Source organism: Oryx dammah, unplaced genomic scaffold, assembly GCF_014754425.2.
Source record: "Oryx dammah isolate SB20612 unplaced genomic scaffold, SCBI_Odam_1.1 HiC_scaffold_20, whole genome shotgun sequence".
Classification (NCBI taxonomy): domain Eukaryota; kingdom Metazoa; phylum Chordata; class Mammalia; order Artiodactyla; family Bovidae; genus Oryx; species Oryx dammah.
In genome coordinates, this window is record NW_024070204.1 from 24,886,803 (window position 1) to 24,913,865 (window position 27,063).

The window sequence follows — 27,063 nt, forward strand, 5'->3', positions numbered from 1 at the left end:
TTGCCATTAGTCAAATACTTTAATTATTAGTGACATGGAAATTTGATGTAAAAAATAACTATCACTTTCAACTTCTAGACTTATCATATAAAAACTCTTACCTTGCCTACATATTGTGTGTCTGTACCTGTATACTCTTCCAACAAGAAGAACTGATTCCACATCCAGCCACGCTTGGTGCGATGTAGCATTTTACCATCATCTTGTGTCAGACCCACTATCCTTCCACTTGGTAAATCACTGTTACCTTTTTCTTGAAATGGGAGAGCATCAGTTGTATGATACATATAGGTCCAGATGAATAGTGATAGGCAATGATAAGTCCTCATTATCTGTGGCTTCAGCAGGAAAGCAAATTCAATGTACTGTTCTTTTTCTCCTGAAAAGTAGTAGGAGGAAAATAGTTTATTAGACTGTGTTTCTTTTTCATATAACCTGTAACCTGCAAAACTTTTCTGAATATTATTTAGATGTATTATTTTTATTATTGACATATGTTTGGATATACATCAATGGAGTATCATTTAAAACTTATATTGATAGTAAAGGAGAAGTGTATAGAAAAAATAAACAGAATACAGCTGAATTACTACTACTGTATTATGACATGTAAATGTGAATATATTCATATTTTAAAATATTCATTATTTTGAAAAAAAGTAAGCTCTATAATACACCAAAGATCATATTGAGTTCCTAAAGTCAAGACCAATGAAAGTGGAATATTTATTAACATATAAATATATGTGAACAAGAACACTATTTTCTGTCCACAATCTACCAGATTTTATAAGCTGTTTCTCCTCTACCACCTCTTTCTCTCCTTTCTCTTCTCTTTTTTTTCTGTAACATGTTGATATGTTGCCTCAAGGCAAATTAAGTGATACCACATATACTTTGGATTGTGCCTTTAATTACTTAGCATTGTAAGGTTGACCCTTTACAATCAATAACTTTTTTCCCAACTATGAGTTGAGTAAGTGAGGAGAATGTGCTCTCCTCCTGTTCATTTATAATATCCTGTTTGATATTGTAAAAAAACACATATTTATTTCAAATAATAATCATAACAAAAAGGAAAATACAAAGTTGGTATTGCAAAATTAGATAGGCAGTTTTACCTATGACATAATTTGATTCAGAATTTTGAAATGTTTTGGTATTTCAAAATTAATTTTATCTATTAGTATTTGTTTTAATTTGAAACTTATATAATCTAGAACATTTGAGATGTTGTTACTGATTATAATGATTTGATAAGCAAGAAAAACCCATCTCAAACTAGTACAGGCAAAAGTAAATAAATAATTCATTAGATTATAAAATCAAGTGTGGAAAGGAGATGATGAAAGGAGTAGAGAAGCAACTGGGCACTTCCTGCTCATGAAAACTGAGAATTACGGCCTTGGGTACTGGAGTTCTTTTTTCCCTTCTCTCTCTCTCTCTGTCTCTCACTCTTCTCTGGCTTCAACCTAAGCCTTCTCAACCTGATGAAATCTGCAAATACATGAATTTCAGATTCGACATCTTCCAATTAAGAAAACAACTGATAGTCTTTTCTATTTTGAGTTTAAAAAACCAAAAAATCCTAGAAATGGACTCTAATTTGCCCAGCCTCAGCCAGATGTCCAGTATTAGACTATGTACCTGTGGACTTAGTTGCAGTTATTAAGATTTCCCTGGTTGCTCAGGTGCTAAAGTGTCTGTCTGCAATGTGGGAGACCTGGGTTCGATCCCTGAGTTGGGAAGATCCTCTCCTGGAGAAGGAAATGGCAATCCACTCAACTACTATTGCCTGGAAAATCCCATGGACAGAGGAGCCTGGTAGGCTACAGTCCATGGGGTCGCAAAGAGTCAGACACGACTGAGCAACTTCACTTACTTACTTATCAAGTCATAAAAGTCATAAATAGCCCTCAAGCTTGGCTTATATCTTATTATCTGAGACTTTTGGATACTTACCTGCATCATGAGGTTTCAACTACTTCTTTTATTAAAGGAGAATAATCAGTACCTGCCTCATAAAGTAATGTTATTTATTTTATTTTGAACATTTATCACAAAGTCATAGATATTTATAATACAAAGATTAAATTTTTACAGTAGCATATACCTATGAGAACACTGAGGTATGAAGAATTAAGTAATTTGACAAAATTCATCAGATTGTACATGTTGGAGCTAGTTTTTAGATTCTCAGCTTTAAACTAATTTTTACATAATACATGTAGCTTAGAGTAAATCAGCACAGTGCGAGCATACAATTCCTCAACATGTTAGTGTTTTTGTTATCAATCAACGAGGTTTGCTCCCAGTGTATACCAATATAATAAAGAATGGATACTTGCTATGGTACCGACCTTGTCCACCTATATGTACTCTAATTCCCATACCTATTATTAAAAAAAATTATTACTTAACAAAATACACATATGTAACCACAAATCTATACACTCTGAATGAGAGAAATCAAAGTCATGTTATTATTTTTTACTCTGAAAGCATGGGTGGTGATAATTATTATTGATGGGAGAATTTTCACTTATTGAGTTATGAGAAAGTCATTCTGGCTTATACCTGACTTAAGTTGAACTTTATGCTAATTAAAAAAGCCTACCTGTCTATTGAACATACATTACAAATCTGTTTTAACCATTTAAGAAGAGAGTACATTTGAAAACCAAAATGGAGTAATTGTGGTTTAGTCACCCAAAATGGACATAGTTTCAGACATGTCCCTGCATCACCAAGAACTTGAATTTCCTGATTTCAGATTCAACAACACCAGTCGTTCTCAAATTAACATCCTTTAGTAGCTGCAACATTATGGTTTCAAGGTCTTCCCTTTTAACTCTGCAACCATTTTGGACACCAACTCATCCTTGCTTAACAAGTATCCTTACTTCTTGTAGCTCCACTCCTAGTTCTTGATGAGCAGTTTATGTAATTTTTAATGCATAAAGGTTTTTTCCTTTATCAGTCATCACCATTTTGTAGTCCAGCAAAACAATATTCAAGTTCTTGATTCAGTATCTCTGGAGCTCTTGTGCTCCATGTGGCTCAAAGAAAACCCTTTGTTTTTCCTTCCAATAGATTGTTTATTACTTCCATCAACAACCTCATTATAGATTGTTCATTGATCATTCCTGTTGACTTTACATAGCTAGTAGTAATCTTGTAAACTACTGAAAACTGGGAAATTTAACCACAACCCATAAAAGTGTGAAATTTAAGAAGAGTACAACAGCAAATAATACATGCAAAACATATAATGAAAAGTATCTAATGGTCAATAGTTTAGAATATGCCCCACATTTTATTTATCAGTGATGAAGTGAAAGTGAAGTCATTCAGTTGTGTCCAACTCTTTGCGACCTCATGGATTGCAGCCTACCAGGCTCTTGCATCCATGGGATTTTCCAGGCAAGAACACTGGAGTGGGTTGCCATTTCCTTCTCCAGGACATCGTCCCAGAGATTGAACCTGGGTCTCCCGCATTGTAGGCAGATGTTTTACTGTCTGAGTCACCAGGGAAGTCCTTTATTAGGGATGATGTGGTAGAAAATGAGCAGCCAGAGAATCTCAAGAATAGCTGTTAACTCACTTTGATAAATAATCACACTTCCTTAGTAGACTACACTGGGTACCCTGGTTTCTTCCCACTGGGAGATTTCCATGAGAAATTGAAGAGCATTCTTCATTTCCTGTTGTTTGTTCTGTGATATCCACTTTAGGTAGCATGTAAGTCTTTAAGCTGAAAAGTTCAGTTGTATTAGATGGAGCCAAAGACTTAGGCCAAGGCCAGCATTCCATAGGTCTCTATAATCTATCATAAGAAATTTGCTTTCATTTCAGTGCAAAATGGAAAGTACTTGAAAGGCTTGAACATGCCATGCTTAGAAAAGACCAATTTGACTACAGATTGGGAAACAGGTTAGAAGATAGGAAAGGATTTGCGGAGACAGTCTATCACTGTAATCCAGAAAGTGATGATGATGGCTCACAGAGAAGTGGTTTGAAGTGGACACAATCTCTGCTCAGATTTCCTTTGATTCTTTAATATGGCCACATACACACACTACATGCACTGCAATTTTTGTATGCTTTGCTTCTAATGGCCTGCACCTGCTACTCTCTTTGAAGGACTTCCCTATAGGAGCCACTTTGCCCACAGGCACAGGGAACCTAAAGTGCCTGCAAGTTTACAACTGTCTCTCATGGAATCCCTGAGCTACTGTTTAACAGGTGCAGAAATATTAAAAACCAACATGTTATTTGTATCCTGCAGTTCCCCTAAAGAATCATGCTGAGCCTGGACTGACTGAAATAACACCCTCACTTAGATTATTTTTCTTATCTTGTTTTCCCTCTCTCCCACACTTCCTGACCTGCAAGCAATCTGTTAACGAATCACTTGCACCCAAATCCTTGCCTGTTTCTGGGGAACCAAAGACCAGAGTAAGATCTTCATAGTCAATATGCAACAGAGAATGTTGATTGCATTGATTTATTTCAGTTCAGTTGCTCAATCATGGCTGACTCATTGCGACCCCACAGGTTGCAGCACGCCAGGCTTCCCTGTTCATCATCAACTCCCAGAGCCTACTTAAACTCATGTCCCTTGAGTCAGTGATGCCATCCAACCATCTCATCCTCTCATCCCCTTCTCCTCCTGCCTTCAATCTTTCCCAGCTTCAGGGTCTTTTCCAGTGAGTCAGTTCTTCATATCAGGTGGCCAAAGTATTATAGTTTCAGCTTCAGCATCAGTCCTTGTATTGATTATAAAGTATTAAATAAAGGAGAAATAAGTTATAATTCCTAGATTATAAGTTTGTGAACTAGGCAAATAATTGAACAAAATCTTAAGCCACTTGGAGTGGCATTTATATCGGGGGTTGGGGGAAGACTCATTAGAAAAATTGTTTCATTTTTCTCCTTGTTCTTGGTCAAAATGAAATATTTTTTTTTCTTTTCTTTTCTTTTTTTTTTTTTTTTTTTACTGCTACTACTAACATTTCAGCATAATAATAGGAAGCAAAGTTATTCACTGGTCTACTGACTTTATATAGTTTATATATTTATGGCAACCTTTTAAACTAAAGTGTTCTATAACTCCTCATAGTTTTCCTATTGTAAGGAAACTGAGGAACAGAGACTTTAACTGACTGCACAAGTTCACATAAATAGCAACAGAAAGACTGAAAACTAAAACTAGGCATTCACTCGCAGTTGGGCTCTACTGCTCCAGAAATAGACTACTGACATCTGTGATGCTGGCAACTTACATTTATTCCAACTCGCCTTCTGCATTGTAGGCACTGTGCTAAGTCTTTTTTCAAACACAGTTTCTATAATTCTCCTCATAACCATATTACAAGGAAAGTATGACCATACGAGAAAGACAGGTAAACTGGAACTGAAGTAACTTGTTAATATCACAGAAAGTCAGGCATTTGTGGGAAAGTGAAAGGGCTTAGGATTTGAATTATGTTGTACTGATATCAGTGCTTCTGATATTAATTATACTGCTGTAAAGTAATATTACTGCCCATGCAACTTACCTGGAGGCCTCCTTTATGATCTTTAAATGCTTGCATAAGTCAAGGTTTTTTCTTACTCACACTCTGACCTTGAACAGTGTTACCTGGTTCATCCATAGTCAACTCCTTCTCATTATTTTCTATTTCTATTTCTATGTCATATTTTGTTTTCTTTCAAAATCTTCCAAAATAACCTTTTTAAAAATAGCTTAGCCAAATTCAGTCTCTATTGATATCTTTCATACCATCCATTTATTTCTTTCATATAATTTACAATGATTTTAATTATATATTTCATTGAGTAGATTATATGTTTATTGACAGTTTCCTCTAGTTATAATGGATGGTTGTGGGATATTTTGTGTCCTACATGAAACAATTATTGACATACCATAGGTACTTAATATGTATTTGTAAAATTAACTGATTAGTTGATTTATGCCTAAATTGGATAATCCTCATTTGAGCCTGGGATCAAATATGAGATTGATGATATCTGATTGCATAAGTATCTAATAAAGATATGGAAAGAGATTAACTGGGAGGAAATGTGCTTTTTAAAAGGGTTCTGGGGGAAAAAGTCTTTAAAAAAAGAGTTCTAGTGCTTTTTCTAACAAGTAAAACTCAAGATGCAGTGAAGTAAGACTGATATTCATAAAAGTTTGCATAACATGGGATTAAGTATGAACTTCACAAAGTGATTGGTATAAGTTATAAATTATAGACTGTTTGAACAGTGAAGCCCTTTTATTAAATATCTTCTTTATTTTCCTCATGATTCTAAGTATAATTCATTCACCTTTAGGAAACATTAATGTACCCCTTTGTGTGGCCAATTTAACATGTGTACGTTCCTCAGCTCTTGAACAATAGTGCACATCATAAAGGGTTCTGTTGCATTTGTTTTTAAATTTAGCAAGCTCTTACCCCATAGGGTTTATTAAAAATTCTTCATAGCCTTTATTTATTCAATAGCAACAAGCTGATTACTAAATTTTCTATGGTTAATTATCTCTATCAGCCTAAAATGCTCTGCATTTTAATCACATTTTTGTTGATAAATAAAAAACATCAGATGTATTATGAAGTATAATATTTTAAGTTTGGTTTAATCTTGATTTTGTAATCAAGGAATTCACTTGAATGTTGTTAACCTTAAAAACTGAAAATTATTTTATTATCATTCCCTTGTTCTCTTAATTATATTTCAATTGCATTTGACAAAAATGATGGTTGGCTATTTGTGAACCAAGAAAAAATGTTAATTATTGTAATTAAGTAGGATGTTCATCATATAAAACTACCAGCCAGATTTTAATTATATCATTATTTCTTATCCTTAACTCAAAGTTTTTTCAAATTTCCAACCATATTTTTCAGGCAAAGTTTCTGAGATAAAATGTACACACAAAACAAGTGTATATGATTGATTTTAGTATCTTATTTTAAGATTTGTAGTCAATAACCTACTTCTACATACATTAACATATTTATTTAAAGAAAAACAAACAAACAAACAAAAGAAACAAAAAATAAACCTCTGGGTTATGGTCATATATTTTGAATCCTTTTCCAGATGAGACATATAAGGTTTGGAGAGAGAAAGAAAACTGTTAATATTTCTGATTACCCAGTTACTCTGTGGATTTTGCAAATGGCATACATATGTGTTTTTTTTTTTTTGCTTGGCTAGTGATCTTTCCAACACACTATTGCAGTTTATTATGCTGTTTGATGAGATAAGTCTAACAGTTTAGCTAGTTAAATGATGCATATACAAAGAATCAATACTATGAATGTGAATAGACACCAAAATTACAAGTCTTGTAAGTCTTGTAATCAAGGATCTATTGAATAGGGACATATAAAATTATAAAATCTGAAGACATATAAACAATCTATTGTCAGAATCTAAGAGAAATACTGTCTGTAAGAATAATGTTCTAGATTAAAAAATAACTAATAATGGATGACTCTATGATTTCTGGAAAACACATCAACTTTCAAACAAAAGGAAATAGGCAAGGAAATTTTTCTCCAATATCAGTCCCCTAAATGGGACCAAAGAGATCAAAACTTACATGTGACCTTCTATTACACAGATGCCCCCTTTGTAGTTGATCAAGATACTACTGTATCTGTTCGGTTGAGGTACCCCCCCTATAATATAACAAGATAAAGAAAAAAGGGACTTGTTAGGGGGTGTTATTTTGGACATATTTTAATTGGGGGACCTGCCTTACAAGTGAATCATTTTAGTCAGAGTCAGAGATGGGAAAACTGTAAGAGACCGTCATGTTCACAACTTAAGAAATTTGGCTAGTAAGGTGTTATTGGAATTTGGTATCACAAAGAGGGACAGTTTTTGTTTCTGTGTTCTTAAACACTCGAAACTGGACAAAAAGACTTTCAAGTTGGTGTGGCAAAATGACATAACGTGCAGCATAAAATTGGACTATACTAAGACTAAGGGAAATGCACACCATTTAATTAGCATAAGCACACACAACAACACTTTCACCTGAGGGAAAGAATAAAAAACAAAGAACAATAGTGGTCTATGAAAATGCAGGCAATCAGATAAAGAGAAGGCTTTCCATAGGAAAGAAAAATTATGCTCGTATAGAAGTTAAAAGTCACCAAACTCAACACTTCTCACAACCTGTGAGCCACTTGTTTTTCTCTTCTTGCTCTTTAAATTTCTGCTGTTACATTTTTAATTCACCAATAAAGAATGAGAAGCCCTAGGCCCTCACTGTCCATACTAGTAAAAGCAGAACTCCAGAACTATGCACGGGCTAGCTAACTTACTCTTGCTCTCTCTATCTCTGTATATGTTTGTGTGTGTGTGTGTATCTCTTTCTCCCTCAAATCCTCCTCCCCAGGAAATAGGTATGTGCACTCAGGCATGCCATGGGCTTTCCAAGAGTTGTGAGAATAAACCTTTGGGCTTTTTTCTTTTTTTCCCAAAGTTTTTTGATTTTTGGTGCTGAGAGTGTTTTACAATCATAAGAACTGTAAGGGATGATATAGCCATGACATTGCTTATCAGTAGGCTCAGACTGGCACAAAATGTAGGTGAATGTGTAACAAATTGGGATATACTCATATAATATTATTCAGGGGCAAAAAGAAATGAGCTATCAAGTCACTCGCACAAAATTGAGAAAACAGATGTCTTGTGATAAGTAAAATGTTAAAATGTAGCATTCAAGTTTGAAAATACTGAATCATTAAAACTGAATGACAGTCTGGAAAAGGCAAAACTACAGACACAATAGAAAAACCAGTGGTTGTGATGGTTTGGGAGGAAGATAATAAGGATGAATATGTGTACAAATGTGAACTTTTGAACAGTGAATTCTGTATGATACTACAACAGTAGCCTATGTGACATTATACATCTGTCAAAAACCCATGCAACTTTACTCAAATAATTAACTTTAATTTATGCACTTGAAAAAAATCACTTAGGAATTGAAAACAGCAGAGGTTGAATCCAAGAAGGAATGCAGGCTACTACAAGAGAATCTAACATTAAAATAGTATGAAACCACCTGAGTGAAGGGTGAGGGAAGGGAGAGAAAGGTGCTGCCCTAAACAACTTTGGGAATGAGTCTCTAAGACTAAATGGAAAGAAACCAAACATATGCATTGCCTTCTAGCCAATAAGGTTGTTTTTTCCAAGAATATAGGTTGAGAATTATGCTGCTCTACATATATACTGAAATTGAACAATTAAGTAATTGGATGGCAGATATTGGAAGTCACATTTCTCATTGCTGTTATGAGAATTTACAGATAAACAAGGAAACAAGTCCCTTGGACTTCAAGGAGATCAAACCAGTCAATTCAAAAGGAAATCAACCCTGAATGTTCACCAGAAGAACTGATCCTGAAGCTCTAATACTTTGGCCATGTGATGGGAAGAATCAACTCATTAGAAAAGCCCCTGATGCTGGGAAAGATCGACGGTAAAAGGAGGAGGGGGAGGCAGAGGATGAGATAGTTGGATAGCATCCCCAACTCAATGGATGTGAATTTGAGCAAACTCCTGGAGACAGTGAAAGACAGAGGAGTCCTGTGTGCTGTAGTCCATGGGGTCACAAAGAGTCAGTCATGACTTAGTGACTGAACAACAAAGGAAAGGAGGACAGCATGATCCATACGGCAACAAATTAGAACTGGAGGCATCAGTGAAAACTTATGTACTTTAATGTAATCACAGATGCTTATATATTGAAATATTTATAGATATGGGTTACACATATAAATTACATGTATATTTATTTACTTTACTAGTTGAGATGGCCTGCCAACAATACTATATAGTACCAATGAACTCACCTAGTATACCGATCTTAGTTTCTAATACCATTCCAAATTAAAGGGACTGGGGCTTCTTGGAGAAATGTCTGATTATAGAACTAGTCAAGGAAACACAAAAGATAAGCCTTTTGTAGTGCCAGTAAGTGAGTGGTAGTGTTAGTTGCTCAGTCCTGTCATACTTTTTGTGACCCCATGAACTATAACCCTGCCAAACTCCTCTGTCCATGGGTTTCTCCAGACAAGAATACTGGAGTGGGTAGCTATGCCCTTCTCCAGGGCATCTCCCTGACCCAGGACCTGAGTCTCCCACATTGCAAGTAGATTCTTTACTGTCTGAGCCACCAAGGAAGCCAGAAAGTGAGTCAGTGCTTAAAATAACACACACATGCATGTGTGTGTATATGCACACACACACACACACACACACACACACACACACACATACCTGAAACATTCAGTTCAGTCAGTTCAGTCTCTCAGTTGTGTCTGACTCTTTGTGACCCCATGGACTGCATGCAGCATGCCAGGCTTCCCATCCATCACCAACTCAAACTCATGTACTTTGAGTTGGTGATGCCATCCAACCATCTTATCCTCTGTCATCCCTTTTCTCTTCCTGCCTTTTCCCAGCATCAGGGTCTTTTCCAATGAGTCAATTATTTGCATCAGGTGGCCAAAGTATTGAAATTTCAGCTTCAGTATCAGTCTATCTGATAAATATTCAGGACTGATTTCCTTTAGGATTGACTGGTTTGATCTCCTTGCAGTCCAAGGGACTCTCAAGAGTCTTCTCCAACACTACAGTTCAAACATTACACCATTCCCAGTCAATTCCTTTAACCCTACCCATGCCATCTTCTGGGGCTTCCCTTGTGGCTTAGTGGTAAAAAAATTTGCCTGCTGTGAAGGAGAATGGAGTTCGATCCCTGGGTTGATATTATCCTCTGGAGAAGGATATGGCTACCAATTTCAGTATTCTTGCCTGGGAAATCCCTTGGACAGAGGAGCCTGGCAGGCAATAGTCCATGGGGGGGTCCACAAAACTGGACATGACTTAGCAACTAAGCAAAAACAACAACAAACCTTTTAAGTCCTTCACATTCATTCAGTATGCTGTTTCCTGAAAGTATCCTGACAGAACTGGGGAAAAGGTAAAAATGAACTAATTGTCTAAGAGCACAACTTACATGTAATATGAGATCATACATAAAGTCATCAAAAAATCCACTTAGTAATTCTTTCACCAAATATGTACAAAGTGCCTACTCTTTTTCTAGGCAATTTCTAGGTGAACAGAACTGCGGATTCCTTAAGGAGTTTCAGTTCAGTTCAGTTCATTCACTTAGTCATGTTGGAATGTTTGTGACCCCGCAGACTGCAGCCTGCCAGGCTTCCCTGTCCATAGCCAACTCTCAGAGCTTGCTCAAACTCATGTCCATCAAGTTGTTGATGGCATCCAACTATTTCATTTTCTGTTTTCCCCTTCTCCTCCTGCTTTCAATCTTTTCCAGCATCAGGGTCTTTCCCAATGAGTCAGTTCTTCTCATCAGGTGGAGTTTATATTCTAAGTTTATATTCTAAGAATATGTTCTACATATATAACATGAGCAAATGTGCTTATGACACATATCTGAAGAGGTTACTGAGATTATAAGTGATTTATTGAATAATATTTAATCAGGAAAATGAAATAAAATTCTATATTTCAAATTTTTAATCAGTGGATAAAGGTGTAAATGAATTTTCTACTGGTGGTTTCATGTTAGCTTCCAGTGTCAAAATGAACACCAGAACCTGACAGATGCAAGTTAATAAGTGTCTCACATGCACCAGCCTACATTAAGTATTTCTCATTTAAGAAAGAGCACAGTGTTAAAAAGTGTCCATGTTCAAAACTATATTTGATTTTACACAGCTTATCTCCCAAAGTAGCTCTAGAAAGCAATAGTTCACACCAAACTGCTGGCCAGCTTATGTCTTAGGGTAGAGCAGGAGATTCCAGGATCAAGTGGGTGGTAGGATATGCTTGGAAGTACAGAGGAGTGGAGGGAAAATTAAGTAGTTACGGAAGAACAAATTACAAAACAAATATGCAAAAAAAAATGTATTTACATTGACATTACAGATGTAGGCAGAAGAGTAGAATAAACAGCAATTGTGAAGAGGGATATGGGTTAATATCCTGAGTTTGTAACTTTTTACTAACATAGGGGAATTTATTAACTAGTCTTTATTTTCATCATATCTATAATAGGAATCATAAGTCTATCTTAACAGAAGGTGTAAAATCATGTGCATAAAAAAACCTTGAAATATAGTCGATCTGTGTTAATTAAACTCTTTCTTTCATTCAAACTGACCTATTGATTAGGTCACTATATGATTATATTACATTAATATGCAATAAAAGAGTATGCATTTGTCTAGAAAACTTAAAATATGAGGTTTGAGAGGGTCATTGTAAACTATCACATTAACTATTTTACAGGCATAAGCACATCCATGGTTTATTATAAGTGCTAATCTGGAATCTACAGAGGTAAATTCTATTGTGTTCCATGCAGATCTCATTGACCATACCAATCTACTTACCAGCCAGCTGCTGTGAGGTCTGGCTACTAACTGCCTACTGTTGCTCCCTTCTGAGAATTCTTCTGGACTGATGAGGACTATCAAGCTAGGAAGTTGTCTTCTTTCTTTCTCTCTCTTGTTTGTTCCCTCCTTATAGTTTCCTCCTGAGAAGCACATTTTCAATTCAACACCCATACCCAAATCCAAGTCTCAGTTCCAAGACTGATTCTAAGGAGCTACCTACACAATTGGTCTGAATGAGCCTTTAGCATGTTAGAAGTAATCCATTCACCTATTCTTCAAATATTGACTGGTGCCTACTGTTGCCAGGCATACAGCATGATTCAGGTGCTTGTGATGCAAACAAAAACATATAGAAAGTGACAAACACTATCCAATAAACACAATGAATGTGAATAACATATAGTAGATAGAAGGCATTCAGAACTACTGAAATAAAGAGCAATACAGTGGGATAAGAATATAGAGGCTGGGCAAGGGAAGGGAAGTGACATTCCAGGTTGGTCTTATTAAGAAATCATTATTTGAGTAAATATTTGAAGAAATGGAAAACATCCAATTAGATATGTGGGAGATGTTCTTTCAATCATACACATACATGTACATGCTAAGTCGCTTCAGTCGTGTCCGACTCTTTGCAACCCATGGACTGTAGCCTACTAGGATCCTCTGTTCATGGGATTCTTCAGGCAAGAATACCAGAGTGGGTTGCCATTTCATACTCCAGGGGATCTTTCTGACTCAGGATGAAACCCGCATCTCTTATGTCTCCTGCATTAACAGGCAGGTTCTTTACAACTAGAGCCACCAGGGAAGCCCAATCATAGTAATAGCCAAATCAAAGGTCCTATAGCAATTTTGTTATTACTCAGTCGCTCAGTCATGTCCAACTTTTTGTGACCCCATGGACTACAGCACCCAGGCTTCCATATCTTTCACTATCTTCCAGAGTTTGCTCAAATTCACGTCCATTTTGTTGATGATGCCATCCAACAATCTCATCCTCTGTCATTCCTTTCTCCTCCTGCCCTCAGTCTTTCCCAGCATCAGGGTCTTTTCCAATGAGTTGGCAATAGTGTGCCTGGTTTGTTTCAGCTGTGTCTATCTGAGAGAAATAAGGGGGGAGAGTATAGAAGAAGAGGACAGAGAAACTGAGTGTGGGTGGAGGGAGGTTCTTGTAGCCCAGAGAGGAAAGCATATGAAGGAGAGGGTAATGACATCAAGCAACGTGATCAAAAATATGGGGACTGGAAGCTGTCCATTGAATTGAAATCACAATCTTCACTATACAATTAATATTTTGCAATGCATTTATTGGTAAATGCAGATTACGTTTTACCTGGATTATTCAAATGGTCTCTAAATATGAAAAAAATTCAAGTGGTCTAGCTTTTAATTACTAGAAGGTGCTACAATCTTTCTTCCTGGTGAATATATTTGCAAATGTCCAAATACCTGCAATGATTTTATGTTTCTGTAGAGTCAACCTTGAAAACTGTTCAAATGTTAAGACTCAGACTGTAACAGGTCTCATTATTTGAGGACATGGCCTCTGAAGCACAAATGCCTGGTTTCAAGTTCTAGCTAGGTGATCCTGAATGTGTTATTTAGTCATTAGTTCCCTGGTTGCCCTAGTTTGAAAGTTGTATTATCATTTTTTTAGTGTTTTGTGTTACATTAGTTGATACACATAAATTAAATGGAATAGTGCCTCACTACTATTTTGAATGGGCTAGTTAAAACAATGATAACATTATAGTAAAATAACAATATGTACCTCACATACACACAGCATTTTATCATTGGTCAGTTAGTGAAGGTTGTTCTACCTCAATTTTATCAGAATTTCAGGCTGAAGGAGACCAGCTCCAATCTCTGATTCCACTTTTGCCAAGGTAGGAAAAAAGTAACTTTGCATTCAGTCTCTTAAAATCTCCACCTAGTATTGGCACACATCAATTCCATTTACTTATCATTGACCAAATCAGGTTACTTTGTCTAACTTCAAAGGTATTGGTGAAGTGCCTTCCTATAGAACACTCAGAAATATTTGGTAAGTAACAAGGATAATCATTATGATTAAAGCCCTAGCTACCAAATGTAAGGCTGATTCTTCCTTCTGGAGAAAAAATATACAAAAATACAGCTTATGGGTCATATATTGACTTGTCATCAAGTTCAAATTGAGGGAGACAGTTTGTACACCAAGTCCAGATGAAATGTCTCATGACCCAAGACCTATGAACTAAAATATGATATCTGTTCCTCACACATGCAATAAATAGTGGTGACACAGGGGCAATACAAACATAATAAATGTTTGTTTGTTTGTTTGTTTGTTTCTTCTGAAAGCCGTGGCAGTTTTGATTTCATGTTTGCAGGTCCTACTATCCTGGCAGTGGGAGAATCAGGCCATTATTAGACAGTATTCTTCAGGTCTGATTCCTGAGATCATATCCCTTGTACACTGTTCTTTGCAGCTCTTCACCTTCCAGAATTCTTTCATATCCATTGACCTCACTGACCACATCTTAAGAAAACTGCATGGACCTTGAAAGTTTAAAAAAACTCTTAGTGAGCTTATGGACCATGGGGATTGATAGTCCAAAGATAATTTTAACAATGAGATCTGGGTTTTTTGGCCTGGGTTGTTGGTTTGGGGGCAGTACAACTCTTAAAAACTAAATGTTCTTTTTCTATTTGGCTCCATTCAATTTCATGTGCCAAGAGACACTCCATAGGGTATTTTCTGTTTATACACAATTAGATTTTCTATACTTATTTATTATTTTTACTGTTCCACATGTCTTGTTATTTGTCTACTTGATTTTAGTTTGTTTAATCTTGTTGGGTTTTACAGGACAAGCCACAGTCTTAGTGTCTTTAACATGAAAAATTTTGTCCAAGTAAAATGATTTATTGGGAATCAAACACTTAATTGGTTCCTGAATCTTTTGCTGTAGAGTCAAGCCACACAAAATGTCTTTTCTCTTGCTCTCTGTACATCCTCAGCTAGACCAATGCCTGTTTCACTTACATCGCACTCACATGACTGACCTTCTTACATACTCCAGGGCCCAGATAATGAATGTTGGTTCTAGCTTTAGATCATAACATCTCCACCATGATAGACTACTAAATGAGTGATGAGGGGCATGCCTCTCTTTTGGTTTCGCTGGTAACCAATGAGCCAAACTGCCCTCAACTCCTCCTATAACTGGCAATCTCCCCTTTCCACTCTGGTGTGAAGACTGCCATCATGTCCTCCCCTCCGTCTGCCACATATGGTGGGCTGGCTGTGGCATCAGGACCTTGGTTCAGGTATATAAGATCCCTCATCCATTAAATGACTGATATCTCTGATGCTGCCTCTGGGCTTTCTTTGGTGTTAAAGCTGGGCAAGTACAGGCCTTGTAGGTTTGTAGGGTACAGCCCAACACTTGCTTATATAATTCATTCAGAAGTTTAAAAAATAGATGTATGACCATTCTCTTGATTTGCTTTGCTATAAAAGTTTTAATCAGCCATTTTCACACAAAATATTATTTCTCTTTTATGAAAGAGCATAAGAAGTTTGCATCTTCTTCTCAACCTGCCATTACTCCATTCATGCCATCTCCTTTTCCTGCAAACAAACTGGCATTGAAAAGTAAAAGTTGCTCAGTTGTGCCTGACTCTTTGCCACTCCATTAGTCTATGGAATTCTCTAGGCCAGAATACTGGAGTAGGTAGTCTTTCCCCTCTCCAGGGGTTCTTCCTAACCCAGGGTTTGAACCCAGGTCTCCAGTGTTGCAGGCAGATTCTTTGCCAGCTGAGCCACAAGGGAAGCAATAGCTCTCTGAATTTATCTGTTTTTTATAGTACTTGGCTGACACAGCCATAATGACAGGTACAGTCTACTGATACTCTGTTTTTCCACATTTCCACTCAGGCTACAAGCTCACTGGGCCCAGAATCTACCTTCTAAGTTATCACAGGTGATAGTTTTGCCAAATATTACACCCCTGTATGGAATGAATTTCCACATTTTGAGACTCTGACAAGGCCTTCTTGACTGCTGAATGGCCAAGCTTTAAGTCAGTGTTACAAATTGCATGGGTTATTGTTGATGATGATGTTGTTGGGACAGCATATGAGTTCTAGCAAATATTTATTAACCAGTCACATTGTTCAGTGGTGACTTGGAAACAGATGCTTATTCTTGCTCAAGATATACAACACTGTGGTTTTCCTGGGAGGCTGTGATAAACCTTGTCACCAGGAACCCAAAGCAAAAGACGTCCCATCTCCATGCCCCCAGGATTACCAAGAGAAGGAAGAAGAAATATAGGGCCTCTCAGGCTGGCCCCTAAGCTGTCCACGCAGAAGAGGAACATTCACTTGCACTCATATTTTAATGTGCAAAACAAATTCCATGGTTATATTTAAATTCAGAGGTTAGGAAGGAGGACAGTCTAACAATGTATTTGGGAGAAAGAAATCCAGAAATATTTGGTCAACAGTCTGGATGATTGTTCATGAGAGTGCTTGTTACGTGTTGCATTGTGTTCACCAAAAAGATATATTCAAGTCCTCACCTCTGGCACCTGTGGATGTGAATTTATTTGGAAATTGGCTCTGTGAAGATGTAATCGAATTAAGATGGAGTCATTCTGAATTAGTGTGGGCCTTAATCCATCACGACTGGATTATAAGAAGAAAAGAGACTAATGTAGAGAAAAAAGGGCCCTGGAAAGGCAGATATAAATACTGGAATTGTGCTGCCACAAAACAGCCTACCAGAAGCTGGAAGAGATAAAGAAGTATGCTCCACTAGAGTTTATGGAGAGAGTAGAGAACTAAAAATACCCTGACTTCAGATAGCTAAGTTTCATAATTGTAAAATAATAAATTTCAGTTTTTTTTAAGCTACCCAGTTTATCGTGCTTTGTTACAACAGCCCTAGGAAACTAATACAGTGCTAACTAAATATTAATATTTATTACCAATTTGTAAGATTTTCTTCACTGTATCTGGTAAAGGTAAGAGATTTCTTTTTGATGCTTCAGTATCAATGAGAATATAATATTCAGTGAAGGGAGTTAACATAAAGCATTTTTAGGACCATAAATTGGAATTGTTTCAGAAAGCTATGCTTACCTACTAGCTATCAGAGTGTAACTTTAGGTAAGACACTAACTTCTCTCTGCATCTTAGTTTCTTAATTTGTAAAGCTTAATACTCATGAACTTGTTGCTAATTCTCATAAAAAGCTTAGAAAAATGTTCAATTAAGTTTAGCTATCTTTAAATTACATATGACTCTCTTTTTAAGACTATTATTCAAAACCAGAACAGGCTTTTGCTGTCTTTATATTAAATTATCTTGCACAGAGAAGAGGAGATTAGAGGTATATGTTGATGGATTAAATACTTTAATAGACTTAAAATGCTTAATATTTAGTATATGGAATTACTTAGAGTATATCTTAATTTCTTTTATATTTCAAACTGAAAATATAGTGTGATATTATGGAAGAAAATTATATGAGGTACTCTGATATCATTAAAATATAAAATCATATATGAAACATGGCAAATTGCATTTAAGCAATTTTTATTAAAATCTATTATTTTAAGAACATATACACAATGTCTTTTTTCAGCCCATATGAATGAAAATACCAGGAAATTTCATTTATATTCTTGAAATGTACTATGAATTAATCTCTATCAGATCAACAATAAAGATTTCTTGGCATTGATGCCAATTTAAATGTTACTATAGCAATCACCATGGTAATGTTTTCAATTAGTGTTCACAGTTACAGCATAACATGAGTCTAATGTACCACTTGGCAGGTTCATAATGGATCTACAGATTATTTAATTTTACCGGTCAATAAAATCTAAACAGGCCAAAAAAAAAAAAAAAAGAAAGAAAGAAAAAAGCATCGACCATGTACTATCCCTCATTTTTAACTTTCAAATACTCACCAAACTTTACAAATAATCTACTGTAAAAACACATTAGCATTGTTCCCTTGCAAACTACCTATTCAAACACAATAAAGTTACTAATAAATTGCTTCATATGTCATTAACAGACACTGATATTAAAAATCCAGTGTTTATTTCATCTGGAAAGTTCATCTGAAAATAAACTCACATATGATAGGTAAGTCATTATTATGAAATCTTATGGAGGGAAGGAAAATGAAGATAATAGTGTTATTTATTATTGTTATATCTAGCATTTATGAAACACATCTTATACCCCAGGCACTGTTGTAAGTGCCTCACAGTTTTGGTAATGCGTCTGTTCAGTTCACAAACAGTTCATTATCCCAATTCTAGTCCACTGGGGTTGTGTTGCAATGCCATCTTGAAGTTCTTTATAGCTATTTAGCCACTGCAGTTTGAGTGGAGGTGATCTCTGTTCTTTCTGGAAGAAAATTTATGAACTGCTAAATAATCCCGCTACTATGTTTTTCCCTTTGCCATACTTTCCACTAGGACTTTCCACTAGGACCCAAGGAGCTCCCTGACATCCCCACTAGGCAAGCTATAAACAGGGGAAGAAAAAATTAAATTTTTGTTTAAGCTCTCCGAACACCTTAGTCCTTTAGGACTAATGAATCGATCTTAAATTACATAACAGTCTCAAAATCTGCTTGATGAAGTGCTATATTCCTATTTTACACACAAAAAAAATGAAAGTTTAGACTGTTTAAATAAATTGCCCAAGAAAAACATCCATTAGGTGATAAGGGAGAAAATTAAAATCAGCTCTGAGAGCTGACAGCTGGTATCTGCTCTGGCAACTAAGAAAAGGTTGTAGTTTCTTCTGCTGAGCACAAACAATTTAGCAGAATACCATCACTAGATAAGCTCCCTCTATGAATGAACAAGACAAAATTCTCAGGCACTAGGCACCCTCAAAATGACCAAATATCTTCCTCTCTTAGTTACTATGTCTTTATCAAAAACAGCTTCAAACTGTTTTCCCAGGTACCATATAGAAAGTAACATACATGTACAGAATTACCTCAATTTCCTGGTATTACCTAAACTAGTGTTGATCCCTGCTTTTATCAACACAGTCCAAATGCCCCAGCATAATCCCAAACTCTATGACAGGCTTATCTTAACTCCCTCTGCCCAAAATATCTCCAATTTCCCCATGATAGCACTATACCTTGTTGCAGGAAGTTAATATGCCAAATTTTGACTAAAACCGTTTTCCTGGCTGTCCTTTAGGCATTGTACTTTTCAGTGAGAATCGAGGTTTATACCTGGGGAGTCTGGTTCTATTGTCCACCACACAACAACTATGCTGTCATTGAAACAGTGCAGTATGAATTTTGAGACTCAATGAGGTTAATTAGGTTAGTTCCTTTCTTAATGTAATTCCATGATAGATAGTTTTTACTTTGAATAAATCAAAGGGTAAGATTAAAACAATATCACTGTCAAAGAACAATGCAGTAAAACTGGCACAAATATGACATTTTGGGGTATGTGTGTATGAGTGCATGTGTGTGTATACACGCATATGAATTTATAAGGAAGGTTGTTAAAGAATAGACTCAGTTCTTACCTCAGTGCCCAACCTCAAGGGCAGAAGGCTGAATAAATTATACTCTCAGCTCATGGACTGTAATTATTATCAGATCATACAAGGACCTTCTCTTGTTTCTTGATTTATTTTTTCTATTATTCCCATCTGCCATTCTCACCTCCCCCAGTTTTCTTAAGGATTTTTCAATAAATAATATAACCCGGGAATCAAAGTGTTTTATAACAAAATTAATTAACCTCATCATGTACCCTGAGATTAGTGTAGAATCATGGTCTGATTTGGAGGAAGAATAATGGACCAAGAGTTCAAGTGACTCAATGCACTAAGTCTGTACAATAAGGAACGGGATGTTAGGGAACAGCTAACTATAACAGACAACTTCAACATGTTATCTTTCACTCTACACATATTGCACATAATTAGATCTCATTTTTAAGGCACTGTAACATTAAAAATGCTAAAAATTTAGTTAGAAATACTGCACAGCCAATGAAGTTAATAAAGCTTTGAAATATTTCTTAATCCACTGAATCCCAAGCAGAGAATATTTACTATTTTCAGTTTAAATTATCATTCATGCTATATCACTTCAGTCTCACTATTAATCTTTATTAGGCTATCTTTTCTTTGCTATAAGAGAAACTCCAAGAAGTAAAAATTAAGTCAGAAATACCTTCTAAAGTCAGGCCCTATTGAGCTTGCTAGTCCTCCGGCTATGGATCCTTCTCTGTAAGAAACTAGTTTAAGTAACATATATGATAAGATCAATTTATTTTTAGTTTTTTCTCTATATATTTGCCAAAGGAATATATGCCTGCTGCTTAAATAGTGTCTTTAAGTATCAGAGATATGAAATAATAAATATAATATATTCGGTTCAGTTCAGTTGCTCAGTCATGTCCAATTCTTTGCAACCCCATGGACTGCAGCATCAGCCCTTGCTGTCTATCACCAACTCCCGGAGTTGACCCAAACTCATGTCCATTGAGTTGGTGATGCCATCCAACTATCTCATCCTCTGTCATCCCCTTCTCCTCCCACCTTCAATCTTTCCCAGCATAAGGGTCTTTTCAAAAGAGTCAGTTCTTCGCATCAGGTGGCCAAAGTATTGGAGTTTCAGCTTCAGCATCAGTCCTTCCAATGAATATTCAGGGCTGATTTCCTTTAGGATAGACTGCTTGGATCTCCTTGCTGTGCAAGGGACTCTCAGGAGACTTCTCCAACATATTAACTAAAGCCAAGATGTCCTCAAATATTTACCTCTTAGGAAGATACTTATTACTAGATATAAATTCTAATATATGCTCTGGCTTCTTGAGCATTAATAGTGATTCCCAGAATTAATTCATGTTTCCATTGCATAGTCTTATAACTACATACTCTGCCAAACACTTAACACAGCTGTCTTTTTTATTAGGATTTTGCTTATTAAGCGTATGAGGATCACCTGTGCCAACACTGAAACTCAGAACATCCAGTATATCATTATTTCCTAATAATAACTTGGAGAACAACTACTTCTAGTCCATGATTTTGTCATCTTAATCTAATGAGACATCATCATCATCATCAGAACTAATGTAATTACATAAATTGGAGGACTGAATAAAGACAAATTCAATGTGTACTAACATATCTTTGTATTAGTGAGATAGTCTATCCTTTTATACATATTTTATAGGTTTTGAACAGTTTATTATTTTCCTTAATTGAACCATCTTTAGATACGGGAACATTTAAATAAATCTATAACATAGAGTACTGATATTTGATTAGCCACTATTCATAAACTTTATCTTGTATTTTTCCAGAACACTGGTGGGATATCAGGTATGGGTTTTGACCATGCACTCGAAACCCATTTCTGTTAATACAACACAGATCTGAAATCAATAGACTAGTAGATAGAGAAATGAGATGTAGTTGAGAAGGACTGTCATTCAATGAATATATATATATATATATATATATATATATATGTACTTATCACAAAATGCTACTGTGTGTATACAAGTAGGGGATATGTACACAAAAAGGTAAAACATTGTGCACTTTAGAGTCTACCATCATTTCAGAAAAGGAATTCATTTGGCAAATAAACTTAAAACATATATGATATTTATCTTATAAGATAAGAATGCTTATCTAAGTTTAGCTATTTGTGAACTTTGAGTTTTTCAATGTTTGTGGTAAAAAATCTGAGGATTTGATTCTATCTGTTATAGGAAAAAACTTTAGAATGCTTGGCCACATAATTTTCCCGAGTTGTTTTAGGTCTCTAAGTCATATCTCGTTCTTTGTGACCCGATGGACTGTAGCATGCTAGGGTTCCCTGTCCTTCACTATCTCCCAGAGTTTGCTCAAACTCATATTCATTGAGTCAGTGATACTATCTAACAATCTCATCCTCTGGCATTCCCTTATCCTTTTACCTTCATCATTCTCAGCATCACTACAAACAAAGCTAGTGGAGGTGATGGAGTGCCAGTTGAGATATTTCAAATCCTAAAAGATGATGCTGTGAAAATGCTGTATTCAGTATGCCAGCAAATTTGTAAAATCAGCAGTGGCCACAAGACGAGAGAAGGTCAGTTTTCATTCCAATCCCAAAGAAAGGCAATGCCAAAGAATGGTCAAACTATCACACAATCACACCCATCTCACATGCTAGTAAAGTAATGCTCAAAATTCTCCAAGCCAGGCTTCAACAGTATGTGAACCATGAATTGCAGATGTTCAAGGTGGTTTTAGAAAAGGCAGAGGAACCAGAGATCAAATTGCCAACATCCGCTGGATCATTGAAAAAGCAAGAGAGTTCCACAAAAACATCTATATCTGCTTTATTGACTGTGCCAAAGACTTTGACTATGTGGATCACAATAAACTGTGAAAAATTCTGAGATGAAAACAACAGACCACCTGACCTGCCTCTTGAAAAACCTGTATGCAGGTCAGGAAGCAACAGTTAGAACTGGACATGGAACAACAGACTGGTTGCAAATAGAAAAACGAGTACATTAAGGCTGGACATTGTCACCCTGCTTATTGAACTTATATGCAGAGTGCATCATGAGAAATGTTGAGCTGGATGAAGCAAAAGCTGGAATCAAGATTGCCAGGACAAATATCAGTAACCTCAAATATGCAGATGACTCCAGCCTTATGGCAGAAAGCGAAGAACATATAAAGAGCCTCTTGATGAAAGTGAGAAAGAAGAGTGAGAAAGTTGGCTTAAAGCTCAGCATTCAGAAAACTACAATCATGGCATCCGGTCCAATCACTTCATGGCAAATAGATGGGGAAACAGTGGAAACAGTGGAAGACTTTATTATTTTGGGCTCCAAAATCAATGCAAGTGGTGACTGCACCCATGAAATTAAAAGACACCTACTCCTTGGAAGAAAAATTATGACCAACCTAGACAGCATATTAAAAAGCAGAGACATTACTTTGCCAACAAAGGTCCATCTAATCAAGACTATGGTTTTTCCAGTAGTCTTGTATGAATGTGAGAATTGGACTATAAAGAAAGCTGAGCACTGAACAATTGATGCTTTTGAACTGTGGTGTTGGAGAAGACTCTTGAGAGTTCCTTGGACTTCAACGAGATCCAACAAGTCCATCCTAAAAGGAAATCAGTCCTGAGTGTTCATTGGAAGGACTGATGTTGAAGCTGAAACTCCAATCCTATGACCACCTGATGCGAAGAGCTGACTCAGTGGAAAAGACCATTATGCTGGAAAGATTGAAGGCGGGAGGAGAAGGGGACGACAGAGGATGAGATGGTTGGATGACATCACCAACTCAATGGATAGGAGTTTGATGAAATTCTGCGAGTTGATGTTGGACAGAGAGACTTAGTGTGCTCCTGTCCATGGGGTTGCAAAGAGTCAAACAAGACTGAGCAACTGAACTGAACTGAACTTCTCAGCATCAGGGTCTTTTTCAATGAGTCTGATTTTCACATCATGAGGCCAGAGTACTAGAGCTTCAGCTTCAGCTTCAGCATCAGCCCTTCCATTGAGTATTCAGGGTTGATTTCCTTTAAGGTTGACTGGTTTGATCTCCTGGCTGTCCAAGAGACTCTCAAGAATATTTTCCAGCACCACAATTTCAAAAGCATAAATTCTTTGGAACTCAGTCTTCTTTATGGTCGAAATAGCACATCCATACATGACTACTGAAAAAAAACACACCCTTGACTATATAGACCTTTGTCAGCAAAGTGATGCTGACATCACTGTCTAGGTTTGTCATAGTTTTCCTTCCAAGGAGCAAGCATTTTTTTAAAATTTCATGGCTGCAGTCACCATCTCCAGTGATTTTGGAGCCCCCCAAAATAAAATCTGTCACTGTTCCCTATTTTTCCCCTTCAATTTGCCTTGAAGTGATGGGACCAGATGCCATGATCTTTGTGAAAGCTGAATTCTCAGCAAGATTTTTTATTTTTTTGATTTTTTTAAAATTTATTTATTTATTTTTTATTTTACTTTACAATTCTGTATTGGTTTTGCCATACATTGACATGAATCCACCACAGGATTTTTTTAAATTTTATTTTTTATTGAAGGATAATTCCTTTACAGGATTGTGATTTTTTTCAGTCACATCTCAACATGAATCTGCCATGTGTATGCTTAGTTGCTCAGTCATGCCCAACTCTTTGTGACCCATGGACTATATAGCCCACCAGGCTCCTTTTTCCATGGGTATTCTCCAGGCAAGAATACTGGATTGCCATGCCCTCCTCCAGGGGTATTAGCCATAGATATACATATATCCCCTCCCTTTTGAAACTCCTTCTCATGTCCCTCCTCATCCCACCCCTCTAGATAGATTCAGAGCCCCTGTTTGAGTTTCCTGAGCCAAACAGCAAATTCCTGTTGGCTATCTATTTTGCATATGGTAATGTGAGTTTCCAGGTTACTCTTTCCATAAAACTCACCCTCTCTTCCCTTCTCCCTATGTACATAAGTCTGTTCTCTATGTCTGTTTCTCCACTGTTGCCCTGTAAATAAATTCTTCAGCACCATTTTTCTAGATTCCTTATATGTGCGTTAGAATACGATATTTATCTTTCTTTTTCTGATTTACTTCACTCTTTGTAATAGGTTCTAGGTTCATCCACCTTATTAGCACTGACTCAAATGTGTTCCTTTTATGGCTGAGCAATATTCCATTGTGTATATGTACCATAATTCTTTATCTCTTCATCTGTCAATGGACATCTAGGTTGCTTCCATGTTCTAGCTATTGTAAATAGTGCTCAATGAACAATGGGATACATATGTCTTTTTCAAGTTTGGTTTCCTCATGGTATATGCCTAGGAGTGGGATTGCTGGGTAATATGGTAGTTTTATTCCTATTTTTCTAAGGAATTTCCATACCACCTTCCATAGTGGCTGTATCAATTTACATTCCTACCAACAGTGTAAGACCACTCCCTTTTCTCCACACCCTCTCCAGCATTTATTTTTTGTAGACTTTTTGTTGATAGCCATTCTGACAGGTGTGAGGTGATATCTCATTGTAATTTTGATGTACATTTCTCTAGTAATGAGCAATGTTGAGCATCTTTTCATGTGTTTGTTAGCCATCTGTATATCTTATGTGGATAAATGTCTGTTTCGGTATTTGCCCACTTTTTGATTGGGTTGTTTGTTTTTCTGGTATTGAGTTATATGAGCTGCTTGTATATTTTGGAAATTAATCCTTTGTCAGTTATTTCATTTGCTATTATTTTCTTCCATCTGAGGGTCTTTCCACCTTGCCTATAGTTTCCTTTGCTGTGCAAAAGCTTTTAAGTTTAATCAGGTTCCACTTGTTTACTTTTATTTTTATTTTCATTACTCTATAGACTTCCCTGGTGGCTCAGATGGTAAAGCATTTGTCTACAATGCAGGAGACCTGGGTTCGATCCCGGGGTGGGGAAGATCTCCTGCAGAAGGAAATGGCAACCCACTCCACTATTCTTGCCTGGAAAATCCCATGGATGGAGGAGTCTGATAGGGTACAGTCCATGAGGTCACAAAGAGTTGGACATGACTGAGCGACGTCACTTACTTACTTACTCTATAGGAGGTGGGTCATAGAGGATCTTGCTTTGATTTAGGTCATTGAATGTTCTGCTTATGTTTTCCTCTAAGAGTTTTGTACTTTCTTGTCTTAACATTTAGGTCTTTAATCCATTTTGAGTTTATCTTTGTATATGGTATTAGGAAGTGTTCAGATTTCATTCTTTTACATGTAGCTGTCCAGTTTCCCCAGAATTGTTTATTGAAGAGGCTGCCTTTGTCCTATTGTATATTCTTGCCTCCTTTGTCAAAAATAAGTTACCAATAGGTGCATGGGTTTATTTCTGGGCTTTCTATCTTGTTCCATTGTTCTATATTTCTTGTTTTTGTGCCAGTACTATACTGTCTTGATGACTGTAGCTTGTAGTGTAATCTGAAGTCAGGAAGGTTGATTCTTCCAGCTCCATCCTTCTTTCTCAAGACTGCTTTGGCTATTCAGAGTCTTTTGTGTTTCCATATGAATTATGAAAAATTTTTTCTAGTTCCGTGAAAAATGCCATTGGTAATTTGTAATGATTGCATTGAATTTGTAGATTGTGTTTTGTAATTGAGTCATTTTCACAATATTGATTTTTCCTACTCAGGAACATGGAATATCTCTCCCTCTGTTCAGGTCATCTTTGATTTTTTTTCATTAGTGTCTCATAATTTTCTGTGTAGAGTTCTTTTGTCTCCTTAGATAAGTTTATTCCTAGATATATAATTCTTTTTGTTGTGATGGTGAATGGGATTGATTCCTTAATTTCTCTTTTTGATTTTCCATTGTTAGTATATAGAAATGCAAGTGATTTCTGAGTATTGATTTGTATCCCGCACTTTGCTAAATTCACTGATTAGCTCTAATAATTTTCTGATACTATCTTTAGGGTTTTCTACATAAAGTATTATGTCATCTGAGAACAGTGAGAGCTTTACTTCTTTTCTGATCTGGATTCCTTTTATTTATTTTTTTTCTCTGATTGCTGTA

General features: G+C 36.3%; 1 protein-coding gene across 1 annotated transcript in view; it reads right to left on the minus strand.

Moving 5' to 3' along the window:
- Positions 1-27,063, minus strand: part of CDH9 (cadherin 9) — a 140,641-nt gene that overhangs the window by 88,777 nt on the left and 24,801 nt on the right. Inside the window, exon 2 of the mRNA XM_040262498.1 lies at positions 102-379. Within this exon, the coding sequence (XP_040118432.1) occupies positions 102-329 (228 nt within the window). The 5' untranslated portion in view covers positions 330-379. The remainder of the gene's footprint in view (positions 1-101; positions 380-27,063) is intronic.